Genomic DNA, 12745 nt, shown 5'->3' with positions numbered 1-12745 from the left:
GAGCATAAAGGTCCAGGTGGAAAAAACACAACTCCGTCATTTAGGATTTTGCTAAAAGAAGGAAGTTACCTTTTGATATAGATACCAGGGGACATTTTGCACCATAGAGTACTGGGTTTTAATTTTGAGTTTTGAGATCTGCATTCTGCACAATAAATGCTCTAAAAAATACATTATATCTTTGCTTTTGTTGTTGTTGTTGTTTTTTTTTTTTATCAATTTAGCTTTGCTAAGGGACTACAAAACCCATTCAGAAACACTTCTATTATAACTTTTACACTTAAATTTATACCGCGATATATACCGTTACTGTGAAGGGATTCGATTTATACCGTGATATAAATTTTAGGTCATACCGCCCAGCCCTACTTGTGGGGTGGATAATTGTTCTGTTAATCCATTCAGAGATGATCAGGTTGAGGGATGAGAGGAGCAGCTGCTGCAAGTGAATGCAAACTTTTAAACCCAGCAGAATGAACGACTAAGTTTCACTTTCAATGCACCTGAAGTTCTGCTACTCTGTTTCTGCCCTGAGTGCAGTTTGCACTCAGACAGTGTTGTGCTATCAATAACTGAAAGATTTATATGTTCTAATAGCGCTCCTAAAGAGCAGTCCAGCTCCAAAAATAGACAACCTATTTGCAGTGGTTGATGTTTAAATCGTGGTGGGCTGCCACAGATAAATGTGAGAGTATCAGTATCGGAACAACTCTACTGCTGATGTGCTGTCATCCTGCGTTTGACCTGCCGTCACTCTGTTTGTCACTGTAAACCTCAGTCTGCAGTTTTCGTACCTATACACTTCGCTATTAAACCAGAGAAGAATTCTAGCGTAACATTGACCATGACAGATCACGCACTGTGTGTAGGGCACCCATGCGCATCATCATGCACACCCGAGAATGCGACCATATTTTATTTTCATGTTTTAACTCCTACACTCAGAAAATGGTCGCACAAGCAGCTGTTTTGGTTGCAGTCTAGAGCCCTGTATAGATTCATTATTGTGCTCCTAATGGAAGAGTTGACCTCTGTTTTATTGTCAGTGAGTCGCCATGTACACATTAACCCTTCATCCTTGTGTGTTTTTCAGCTTTACCAACAGGGCCGGCTCTGCCAGTTAGGAGGAGAGTTCTGTGAACTTGAGGTGTTTGCTAAAGTACTGCGGGCTTCAGACAAAAGGTAAGAATATAATGGGACCAAGCTGTGCCCGAAACTTCACACCATCGGCATTGACCCATCATTTGTACTACAGAGTGGTTCTGAAGACCGGCCCTTTATACAGATATTTTGGTTCACCAATTATACTGTATGTGATACTTGGTCTGCAACAGTTGTTGGTTGGGTGGTGTGTTTCAAGTGGCATCCACATGAATCTCAGGACCCAAGGTTTCCCAGCGGAACATTGCATTGTGACAAGATGATCTATGGTATTCACTTCACCTGTCAGTGGTTTCAATGTTTTTGCTGATGGTTGTGTAAATGCAGTCCATTTACCATTTAATTGTATTTTATCTGTTACTCAATTACTGTTATGACCTACTGTTTTTATCTTACCCCATATGCCTCATTTTCACTAACTTTTGGTATTAGGCACTTTTCTCAAATTCTTTTTCCACTGCAGATAATACTCCATCAGTGTAGGTGGGATTCTTAGCTTAACACTTGTTGTGCATTGCTTAATCCATTTCTCACTGGAACCTTTTCTGGCAACCAAAGGAATGTCTCCACTTTATTTTTAAAAATCAGTTGGCTATTTTAAAATGCTGGGTTTATGCAGGATGTCCCCTGTCATGCAAGTTAAGATTTTAGTGACTAATCTCTCAAGCCCATGAGTGGTCTGCAGTGTTTTTTGTTTTTTGTTTTTTTAAAGATATTTTTTGGGGCTTTTTGGCCTTTAATTGATAGGATAGACAAGTGTGAAGGGGGAGAGAGAGAGGGAGTGACATGCAGCAAAGGGCCACAGGCTGGAGTCGAACTCGGGCCGCTGCGGCAACAGCCTTGTACATGGGGCGCCTGCTCTACCACTAAGCCACCGCCGCCCCAAAGATATTTTTTTATAGATAGGACAGTTAAGCGTGAAGGGGGGGAGAGAGAGGGGGTAAATGACATGAAGCAAAGGGCCACAGGCTGGAGTTGAACCCAGGCCGCTGCAGCAACAGCCTTGTACATGGGGCGCCTGCTCTATCCACTAAGCCACCGACGCCCTGTCTGCAGTGTTTTAACTTCACCTTCTAGTATCAGCTTAATTTGCTTGGAACTTCGACCAAGTTGGCAACACAGAGTACCATGTACTATCCACAACTTTTACCAATGGAAAACCCAAAAAAGAAAATTTCAAGTCAAGCTGTGCCATACCATGCAGTGGAATTGAGGCTTTAAATGCTCTCGCCCTGTGACTTGTGCTTTGTGTGCCCCCTCCAGCTCTTGGGACGTGTTAATTCAGTTTAACAAAGCCATTTTAAGTTCCATATCACATCTTCTGCCATGCAAACTTTACTTAAGGAAAAGGGGTGCTGAAAGTAAACAAATGTAATGCTGGTATGGAGCTAGGTAAAAGTGAACTTCCTGTGTACAATAAAGCACCCTTTAGGTAAAGGTACATTATTGATGTTCTTTTTCTGTGAGCTGTGTGTTGTTGCTTTCAACCGTCATTGATGGGCTTCATTAGAATACAATAGCAGAAAGATAAGGTAGAACTTTATTTATTCCGAGGGAGATTACTTATTCACTGATAAGCCAGGTGTTTGTCATGCCTGTAAAACTAATGATGTCTTTTTTTTTTCTTTTTTTTTGTAAAGACTTTTATGTAACAGATATATTGATTATCACCTTATACTTATGCTGTCCACTTACATGGTGCATTCCTTTGTCCTATCACTGCAGACACCTCCTGCACCACTGCTTTCAAGCACTAATGGACCATGGTGTGAAAGTGGCCTCAGTTCTGGCAAACTCCTTCAGCCGCCGCTGTTCCTACATCGCGGAGTCTGATGCCCATGTCAAAGAGAAGGCCATCCAGTTTGGCTTTGTGTTAGGTAAATAGTGGGGTAGGGGACAAAAGGTTTCACACAGACACTCTGTCTGTTCCCGTATCGCACAGACTTAACTCAAACAATGAGTGATGAATTGAAGGCCATTCATTGCTCCCACTGATGTGTGTAGGTTCAGCCCACAGGAAAAATACATTAGGGATCAAAGATGGGCCAAACCATTATCAGCAGTCCATAGTCATTTTGATGATTTAAAATATGTCAAATCCTATCTAATTGTACCATGTTTTGTACTACCAGGGGTGCACTATTGCGTAGAATAGACACATTTCCCCAAGATATTATGAAACAGTGACACCAGATGTAACTGTATATGATGATATTAAAAAATATTTGCTAGCCTTGTGGTTTTATCCAGGCAAGGTACTCCAGACCAAACTTTTTCTTATTCTGTTTGCAAAGCCAGCACAGTCAGCACAGTGGATGGTTTTCAAAGAAATGGAACCAGACCAACATGGGATTTTTTGAATCGATACCAATTTTAGCTGGGAAAATTTCAACAAGGACTGATATGGTGGGCGATAAAGTAAATTTGAATGAACATAGACTGTTTTTTTAAGTGGACTGTGTGCTGAGTTTGCAACTCTGTCACTTTGCAAAGGTACTTAGCAGGCTGCTTTCTTTAACCCCTGTGGGCCCTAAGACTATATTTAGTATAATAAGGAAAAAAATACCACTGGTTTTGTTCTGATTGGTCTTAAGGGCTGTAATAGACTTGCCGCTTGATCGAATGTAGGCGTACACCATGCGCCGTGTCTGTGTCTGTATACTTGCTGCAGCACTACGCAGCCAAAACGCACAATACTGGCGGTCTCCACTTGGGGCATACAACAGAAATATAACCTGGAAATCGGGTAGTGCATGCCGCAATAGTATCCAGCTGCAGCCCCGGAGCAGAAGCCCCTGACGTGACACAAGCCTCTGGCTTGACGGAAGTGACTTTTCTCTTTTTTAACAACTTTTTTAAGTAAAATTGCTTAACATAGCATCTATGAATTGATGAATTGTCCATTTATTTTACCTTTATTTAATCATACAAGTCAACTTTGTTTTTTGTTGTTTGTTTTGACCACCACGTGTCGTTCAAACCATCAATAAAAGAAGCTGCGCTCAGTGGGCGCTCCTTCTATATTAATATTCATATGCTTCGTTAACTACGACCTTTATTCATTTAGGTCGGACCTTTCAAACTCCAAATATTTCACCATTCAATGTGAGAAATCAATGCTAACATTCGAAAATAGCTGACTGTTATCCTACTTCGTGTGTAAGTGTGCACAATGAAGAGACAAAAGTCAGTTTGAGAAACTTTATTTTCAAATTTCCACAAACAATATCTGATGGCCAGTCCACTTCTCCTGGCAGCCTGCAAGAGACAGAAAAGACAATGAGCACATAACTTCAAGAAACAAATCCCAACTTCACTGCTATATTTTTTTTTGTTTAGCATTTCAGGTCCATCACTCTGCTTAATTTAGTGTTGTAACAGCCTGACCTCCGCGGTCCTCTTCGCTCCCCTCACCCACACTTGAGCACCCGTTCTGGGATACACAGTGTCGGCCCGCCCGGCCTGACCTCCGTGCTCCTCTCCGCTCCCCTCACCCACACTTGAACACCTGTTCTGGGATACACAGTGTCGGCTGGCCCAGCCTGACCTCCGCGCTCCTCTCTGCTCCTCTCACCCACACTTGAGCATCCGTCCAGGCCGCGGAGGTCAGGCCGGAGGGCCGCGGAGGTCAGGCCCGGGAGGGACCATAGGTGAGTGGATCCCAAGTCTCGAGCCCTGCCCTCACTATTCACCAGGGACCTCTTCTAACGGTTGCAGAATAAACAACATAGCTATTTTCTGCCAATTTATTCCAGTTAGCTTACCTGAAACCTACTGCATTGAGATGCTGTGTTCTGCGAGCTCAGTTCCACACAAAGACCGCCAGGGGCACTTCCGGCAAGCCAGAGGCTTGTGTCACGTCAGGGGCTTCTGCTCCGGGGCTGCAGCTGGATGCTACTCGCATGCCGAGTGTTGTAAACAAACATGGATGCCCTTGATATGCTTGATGAGGAAGAAGAACTATGTCACTATGTAACGACGTTGAAACATCATAGAGATGCAGGTAGTTCCGCACCAGGTCCGTCAGCCTCTCTTCAAAAGTTTCCGACATTGCTCCGACAGCGACTCCGTCTGGTCTGATCTCACTGTCACGTGTTCATTCGCAGTTGCATCTCACGTACGCGTCACGGTACCTCGTGTTGAGATATGCGGCCGACACATCAAACAAACGCAGATCACGCATGGCAGCCATGATGCGGTCGTGTTCGCATTGTTTGCAGCAAGTATATTACGGCCCTAAGTCTTGAAATCTGGTAATCTTTTACCAGTAGTTTAGTAGTCTCACTCTCTCTCTCTCTCTCTCTCTCTCTCTCTCTCTCTCTCTCTCTCTCTCTCTCTTTCACACACGCGCCCAAACACACATCACCATCCCACAACTGACCTGAAAAGTAACTAGTAACTATAGTGTAATGCAGTACTTGAGTTAATGTAACTCAGTCACTTTCCACCACTGCTCTCTACTTAATTACGGAATTACACCCTAATTAAATCACCCTAAGCTTTGTTTTCTACATTATATGGTCTGTAAAATATATTTTCATATTGGGGCATATCAGAAAATATATACACTGATACCGATATATCTCTGATAGGCCCACATCAGCAGATTGAAAGGTCAGGCTTTGTTATGAAATATGTTATCATTTTCCATTACATCTTGGTTGGATGCTTCTAAACAGTAAGTTGGCTGGTTGGCAAGCTCTAGCAGTCACTATTTTTGGAAGGAAAAAAAATGAGCAAGTGACAAATCTGTTAGTTAGGGCTAGGCGATATATCGATGCTACTCAGTTTAATCTGTCTGTTAATTAGTCTTCAGTGTGACATCGGTCTATATGTTGCACATGCTACACAAAATCAGTCATTTAGATGAATGAAATTACCGCAGCACGTGTGCAATCCAGCGCTGTGCTGCTGGTTTGTGTGTGCGGTGGATCATAGCGTGTTGCCGTTCTTCTTTGTAGTTGTAGCCCATTTTGTGACATTGAGAGAGCCTGGATGAAGGCAACAGATCTGTTTTTAAAAAAGCAGCAACAACAACACCACAGAAGTTCCATATACACGATGTATATAATGCAGAATAAATGCCTCTTGTTCCTTCCCTGTCTTGGCCTTTCTTGTCTTGGCCCCCCACAGAGATTTTAAATTGCTACAAACAACAATGGATTTAGGCCTAATTGATACGTTTATAGTCATGTTTAGTTTTGTGGCCTGTGCTGCAAACCTTTAAACCTCTGTAGCTCCAGTGCTATGTGCAAAAATGTTCATGTACAGCCCTGCTATTTATTTTATATAATTTTTCATTCACATGTGCAGCTGTATATTTTTCAAACAGGGTAATAAAATCCCTGTCTTTGCATTTATTTTGATCAGTCTGTTTTTATAAAAGTGTCATCTGAAATGTGGCTTTGACTTTCAACTAAAAACATGTAGCCAATATCGTAGAAATTGTGTATTGCCAGTCAGCCTGTAAATACTGAGATGTAAATTTTTGGCCACATCGCCCGACCCTACTATTAGCGCTGTTACCTAATATGAAGGATATTTGTTTGGTGGTAGAACTCTAAAGATGAGTTTCTTTCCCCATGATAAATACCTGTGATATTTGAATAGAGCATTTGCAAAATATATTTAATAATGATAAAATATTTTAACTACTGTTTACAACAGGTGATGCTGATGCTATCTCACCCTCTGATTTGGAAACCATAGGATTAATCTGATGTCTTTTGATTCTAGGTGGCTTTTTGTCTGATGCAGGCTGGTATGGCGATGCAGAGAAAGTGTTTCTGTCGTGCCTGCAGCTGTGCACGCTCCACAGTGAGGTCCTCCACTGCTACAGAGCTGTGGAATGCTGTGTCAGGTCAGTCTCCAAACCTGTGGACAAGACTTACACCCATTACAACTTTTTAGGCCGATTCCGATTTTGGCCGATTCCGGATTCATTTTTTTCAAACTACTTTACAGCACACAAGATATTGCAGTATTTTCTATTTTTCCTTTATTAGAACATTTTAACCAAGATACAACCAGCTTTTCAATAATCATCTCAAACAATCAAACAAAAACAGTGACACACGTTAAGAAACATTTTCCTCTTTTGCTCAAATATAACTTCAGGTACATACAGGTATTAAAATAAGTAAAAAAAAAAAAGGCATACATAATTAAAAACATTGATAAATCAAATAATAATTCTTGGTGTATAGCATTTGTGGGTAATTTCTTGAAAAGAAAAAAAAAGTAAAAATATCTCCTGTGGAAAATTCAGAAAGTGCAGTGTTATGGACATTCTTATTTTAACAACTAGAAAAAACGTGCACATTCTTCGGCACGCGAACATGTGCATCTTCGGGGCGCGGACACGCACCTCGTCAGTTTCAAGCGGCACAGTGCAGCACTGAGAGCTCCGCAGTTAAGTTTAACATGGACAATTAACAACTTTCTCCTTCTCTCTTTTGGTGTGTGTGCGTGAATGATTAAGGTGAGAAGCTGCGCATGTTTCACTTCCTCACATCGCCCAAGCAGTGAGTTGCACATGTGCGTGTGTGTGCGCTGCGCGGCGGGAATTTGACCGGCGTTTTAAATCGGCATATTTTAGACTGACCGGCCGGTCGCAGGTCATGGCCGATCACGTGAAAATTGGCCCAATTCCGAGCACTGCCGATTATTCGGTTCAAGTTTACTGTGGACATTCAGTGTATAGTTGCATATATCAAGAATATTTTGACCCTCAATGTACAACCCTGATTCCAAAGTTGAGATGTTGTATAAAAGTTAGTCAAAGCAGAATATATTGCAAATCTTTTTTGATTCATTTTTAATTGAGTACATTACAAAGACAAGCTATGTAATGTTCAAACTGATAAGCTTTTTTTGTAAATATACACTCAATCTTAAATGCAGCCCCAAGGGGCACAAGACAGTGTTCTCATTGGGCCGGTCCCAGGGTCGGATAAATGCAGAGGGTTGTGTCAGAAAGGGCATTCAACATAAAACCTATGCCAAATCTAACATGCGAATCACGAATATGACTTCCATACCGAGAAAAAGGTGTACAAGATGGTGGTGAGACCAGCGATGTCGTTTGGTTTAGAGACAATGGCACTGAGGGATAGTGAATATATCGGTAGAAGGATGCTGAGTTTGGAACTGCCAGGCAAGAGGCCTAGGGGAAGACCAAAGAGGAGATTTATGGATGTAATGAAAGAGGACATGAAGTCAGTTGGTGTGATAGAAGAGGATGCAGAGGATAGGGTTAGATGGAGGCAGATGATTCGCTGTGGTGACCCCTCAGTGTTCAACATAACATTTTTTCCCCACTGGCCCCCCGGGCCAGTAGTTCAGAGTTTTACTGGCCCCTTGTATATTCTTACTGGCCCAAGTAAAAGAGAGAGAGAGAGAAAATGAATATAAAACTTCATTTATTTTAACTTCATTTCATTTAACTCCATTATACCTCATCGTAGTGCGTGATGGTACATACAGCAGTACTCACAGAAGCTGATGTATGATGTCACAGCCTCTGTGTACTCATCCACTTCTTGACCTCACAACAGGTTTACAGAGCTTTAACTTCTGCCTGTATGAGGGAATCAGGTGTTGTGGTCAGAGTGGCCCAGTGCAGCGCGCGGGGGATGGCGTGATAGGCGTTGTTAACAGTTGTGTAACAGTGATCCAGGATATTCTTCTCTCTGGTCGGACGTTTTATAAACTGTTTGTATTTGGGGAGTTCATGGGTGAGGTTACCTTTGTTAAAGTCGCCAAGGACAGTAACTAATGAGTCCGCTCCACACACAGTAGCCTATCTGGTCAGCGAGCGTGCGCTGTAGCCTCCTGCACGTTGGCCTGCGGTGGGATGTAGACACCGACCAGAATGAATGAAGCAAACTCACGGGGGGAGTAAAAAGGTTTGCAGTTGATGAAAAAAGATTCCAGATCAGGAGAGCAGTGCTGCTGGATCACTGTCACGTCATTACACCAGCCACTGTTAGTGTAAAAACAGATACCACCACCTTTAGTTTTGCCGGAGAGTTCCGTGTTACGATCCGCTCAAGAGTTGGAAGCCTGCCAGCTGCAGCTCAGAGTCCGGTAGCGATCCACACAGCCACGTCTCCGTGAAGCACAAAACTGCAGGTGTAGAAAAGTATCCGTTTTTCACCATCAGTAGCTGAAGTTCATCCAGTTTACTGGCCAGCGAACGCACGTTGGAGAGAAATATACCTGCATGGCAGCGGTGTACGGTGTCCGCGTTGGCGGAGACGCAGAAGCGCACCGGCACGTTTCCCCCTCCTCCGGTGTTTCATTGCACGAGCAAAGGTGAGGGCACCTTTGGCCAAAAGCCCAATAAATCAACTGAAGGCTCGAGAAAAGTGGGATAAAAATCCGCTGGAGCTGTTCCCCTGGCAAAAAAAAAGCCTTACAGCATCACTGGCCCGAGCGGGCCTGTGACCTGTCAGTCAACTTGCCCGACATACTTTTTGATTGGCCCCGGGCCATCGGGCCATGGGTTATGTCGAACCCTGCCCCTAATGGGAACAGCCGAAAGAAGAACAAGAAGAATACACTCATAGGCCCAATCCCAATTCCTATCTTAACCCTTAATCTTAATTCTCAAGATCAGCCCTCAATCTCACTAGCCCTCAAAACCAAGTGTTAAGGGCTATCTTGTGACTTTAAAATGGGACACCCCTCAAAGGCAAATATGTCTTAAGACTGTCGGGGGCAGCAATATGCCAAAACTCCATCCAGTCTGTCAGTTCAAAGAAGAAGAAATATATGTCATCAGTAGTTGTCGATAAAAAGACGTGATGAGTTTTACACTTTATTTCAATTCTTGTACAAAACAAGCAGTGACAGACATGAACAGAACAAATATGCCAGGGTTAAGAGAAAAGAAAAATAAATAAAATAAACAAATAAATAAATAAAAAGTTCAGCAGCTCAAACAATTAAATTGTTTACATATTTTCAAAATTTACCCTTATGAATATGGAATTTCGCTAAGATAATAGATAGATTAATGATACAGAATTGTTTTTGGTTTGAAATGCTGACATCATAAAATCCAAACAGCACATCTTTGTACAGTAGTGAAAATAGAACATAAATGTTGCAACGAATATACTCGACAAAATCTTTCTAAAAAGTGACAGTATAGGGGCAGCTCCAAAACAAATGGAGCAGTTGGACAGTTACCAAACTTGACAATGTCGTCTGCAGCTGTGCTGATTTCATATTGAAACAGAATGCTTGATCACTAGGGGAACAGTTGCCGTTGTGACTGAGAATTATGTGATGAATATGAACAGTTCACAAGTTACAAATTACTCACTCCCATAGTTTTTTTGGAGCCTTTTTGCTTTTTGTAAGCTTGTCTTCATTGGTGGCCCTGTAATGAATCAGGGCTTGTGTTTTGTCTGGTGGCCCTGAAATGGAACAGAGATAACAACATTACTTTCTATTATTTTTTTTATTTTTTTTGGGCTACCTGTCAGATATTCGTTAAGTTATTAGTTTAGTTTCATGCAGTATTGCAAGTATTATCACAATGAATACTGTAGTCAACATCCAGCAGAACTGGTGAGGCTGTTTACACAGTCACACAAGTGTTATCTGGTGACTTTCATCCACGTTAACGTTTCACTCTTTGGGTTATAAGTTGATATTCAACCAAATAACCTGTACCACAACAACCGACGTAACTTATTCAGCGGAAAGTCACCAGATAATACGATCACTAACGTTAACCTGCAGCTGTAACGTTACCAGCTGCAGAGTCTACGGCTACAGGAGATGACACCGTTCGACAAAAATGTCGATGCAAACATTTCACGTATATTAAAACAACTTAACAACTACATTATCACTAAGAAAAATTACTTTTTGTAACGTTAACTGAATGACAGCATATTCGGTTATCAGAGAACTGGGGTTACATGCGGCGGGGCAGGAAAGCCGTAGCCCGTGACCAAAAATATGTGTGTTACGCTACAAAGAGGTCTATAGTCCATAAAATGACGTTAAACTAAGATAATGCAATGGTTATCATAATTTTAAAACAACTATTAACGAGGAAAATACTCACATTGATAACTCTGCTTCCTTATGCTTGTCGCCGCCATCTTGCATTGACTAAATCGTCTGTCCTCGGCTGGGTTTGGCTGAGCTCAGCGGATGATACGCAAAGGATTCTGGGATAGCACTTATTGCCAAGGGTGGTCCTGGAAAATCTTAAAAGTGAGGGCCATACAGCCCTTATTCTTGACCCTCAACTCAACACTCTGAGAATCGGGACAGCACTAGCACTTCGCGGGAGTGCGGATTTTTGAGACTGAGGGTTAAGATTGAGGGTTAAGATAGGAATTGGGATTGGGCCATACACTCTTACACCTGCAACATGTTCCAAAAAAGTTGAAAGGTGAACAGGTTATTGGTAACAGGTGATAGATAGTATCATGATTGGGTATGAAAGGGCTACCGCCAAAGGCTTAGTTGTTTACAAGTGAGGATGGTACAAGGTTCAACACTTTGAAAAACTATGTGGGGATGTAGTCCAACAGTTTAAGAAGAATATCTCTCAACCCACAGTTCCAAGGAATTTAGGATTTCACCATCTGCATCCATAATGTCATAAATAGATCAAGAGAATTGGAGAAAACTCTGCATGTAAGGGGCAAGGCTGAAAACCAATATGAAAAGAAAGCCATATATCAGCAACATCCAAGACAGCAGTGACTTCTTTGGGCCTGAGCGGAGAAGTGTGCTGTGGTCTGACAAGTCCACATTTCAGATTATTTTTGGAAATTATGGACGTTGTGTCCTCCGGGCTAAAGAGGAAAAGGACCATCCAGATTGTTTACCAGCTCAGTTCAAAGCCAGCATCTGTGATGGTATGGGGGTGTGTTAGTGCCCACGGCATCATGGGTAACTCACATCTATGAAGGCACCATGAATGCGTCTCTCAAGACCCTGGACTGTTGAGCAAGTGAAGTTATATATCAAGCAAGAACAAGAAAGAATTTCACTTTAAGAACGTCCACAATTAGTGTCCTCAGTTCAGCTCAACACTTATTGAGTGTTGTTCAAAGAAGAGATGATGTAACACAGTGATAAACATGCCCCTGTCCCAACTTTATTAAAACATGTTGCAGGCATCATATTTGATAGTGTCCTTAGCCAGGTGGTAGTCAACATGTTTAACAGCTTAGTCAGAGATGTCGCCAGTGTCTTGTTTAGTGAGTGACCGTGTTAGCTGGTGACTTTAGCCATTTGCAGTTGTGGTTGCCCATAGTAACTTAACATAAATGGTTGGTGTTGATAATTAACACAGATAAGTATGTATTTAAAAGTGATTAAAGTAAAATGGAAGGCTTTTATGAGGACACCTACATGTTCTGTTAGTGTTTTCAGCAGCTGATGTCACTATGTATACATATGTCCTAAGGACAGAGGGCTGTCGTATGCTGTAAAGCCCCCTGAGGCAAATTGTGATTGATTGATTGATTGACTATGAGCAACCACGTTGTATCTGGCTGAAAGTCACCAATTATCATGGTCACTCGTTAAACTGAAACACAGGCTGCTC

General features: G+C 42.1%; 1 protein-coding gene across 2 annotated transcripts in view; it reads left to right on the top strand.

Annotated features, from left to right (window-relative positions):
* The window catches only part of appbp2 (amyloid beta precursor protein (cytoplasmic tail) binding protein 2), a 37555-nt gene that overhangs the window by 9946 nt on the left and 14864 nt on the right, over positions 1-12745 (top strand). For both annotated transcript variants that reach the window (XM_050055896.1, XM_050055901.1), the window contains exons 2-4: positions 1094-1182; positions 2887-3038; positions 6898-7021. In XM_050055896.1, coding sequence (XP_049911853.1) covers positions 1094-1182; positions 2887-3038; positions 6898-7021 — 365 coding nt within the window. The remainder of the gene's footprint in view (positions 1-1093; positions 1183-2886; positions 3039-6897; positions 7022-12745) is intronic.

This window comes from Epinephelus moara, chromosome 2, assembly GCF_006386435.1.
Source record: "Epinephelus moara isolate mb chromosome 2, YSFRI_EMoa_1.0, whole genome shotgun sequence".
Taxonomy (NCBI): Eukaryota; Metazoa; Chordata; class Actinopteri; order Perciformes; family Serranidae; genus Epinephelus; species Epinephelus moara.
This window is presented reverse-complemented; position numbering and strand designations above follow the sequence as displayed.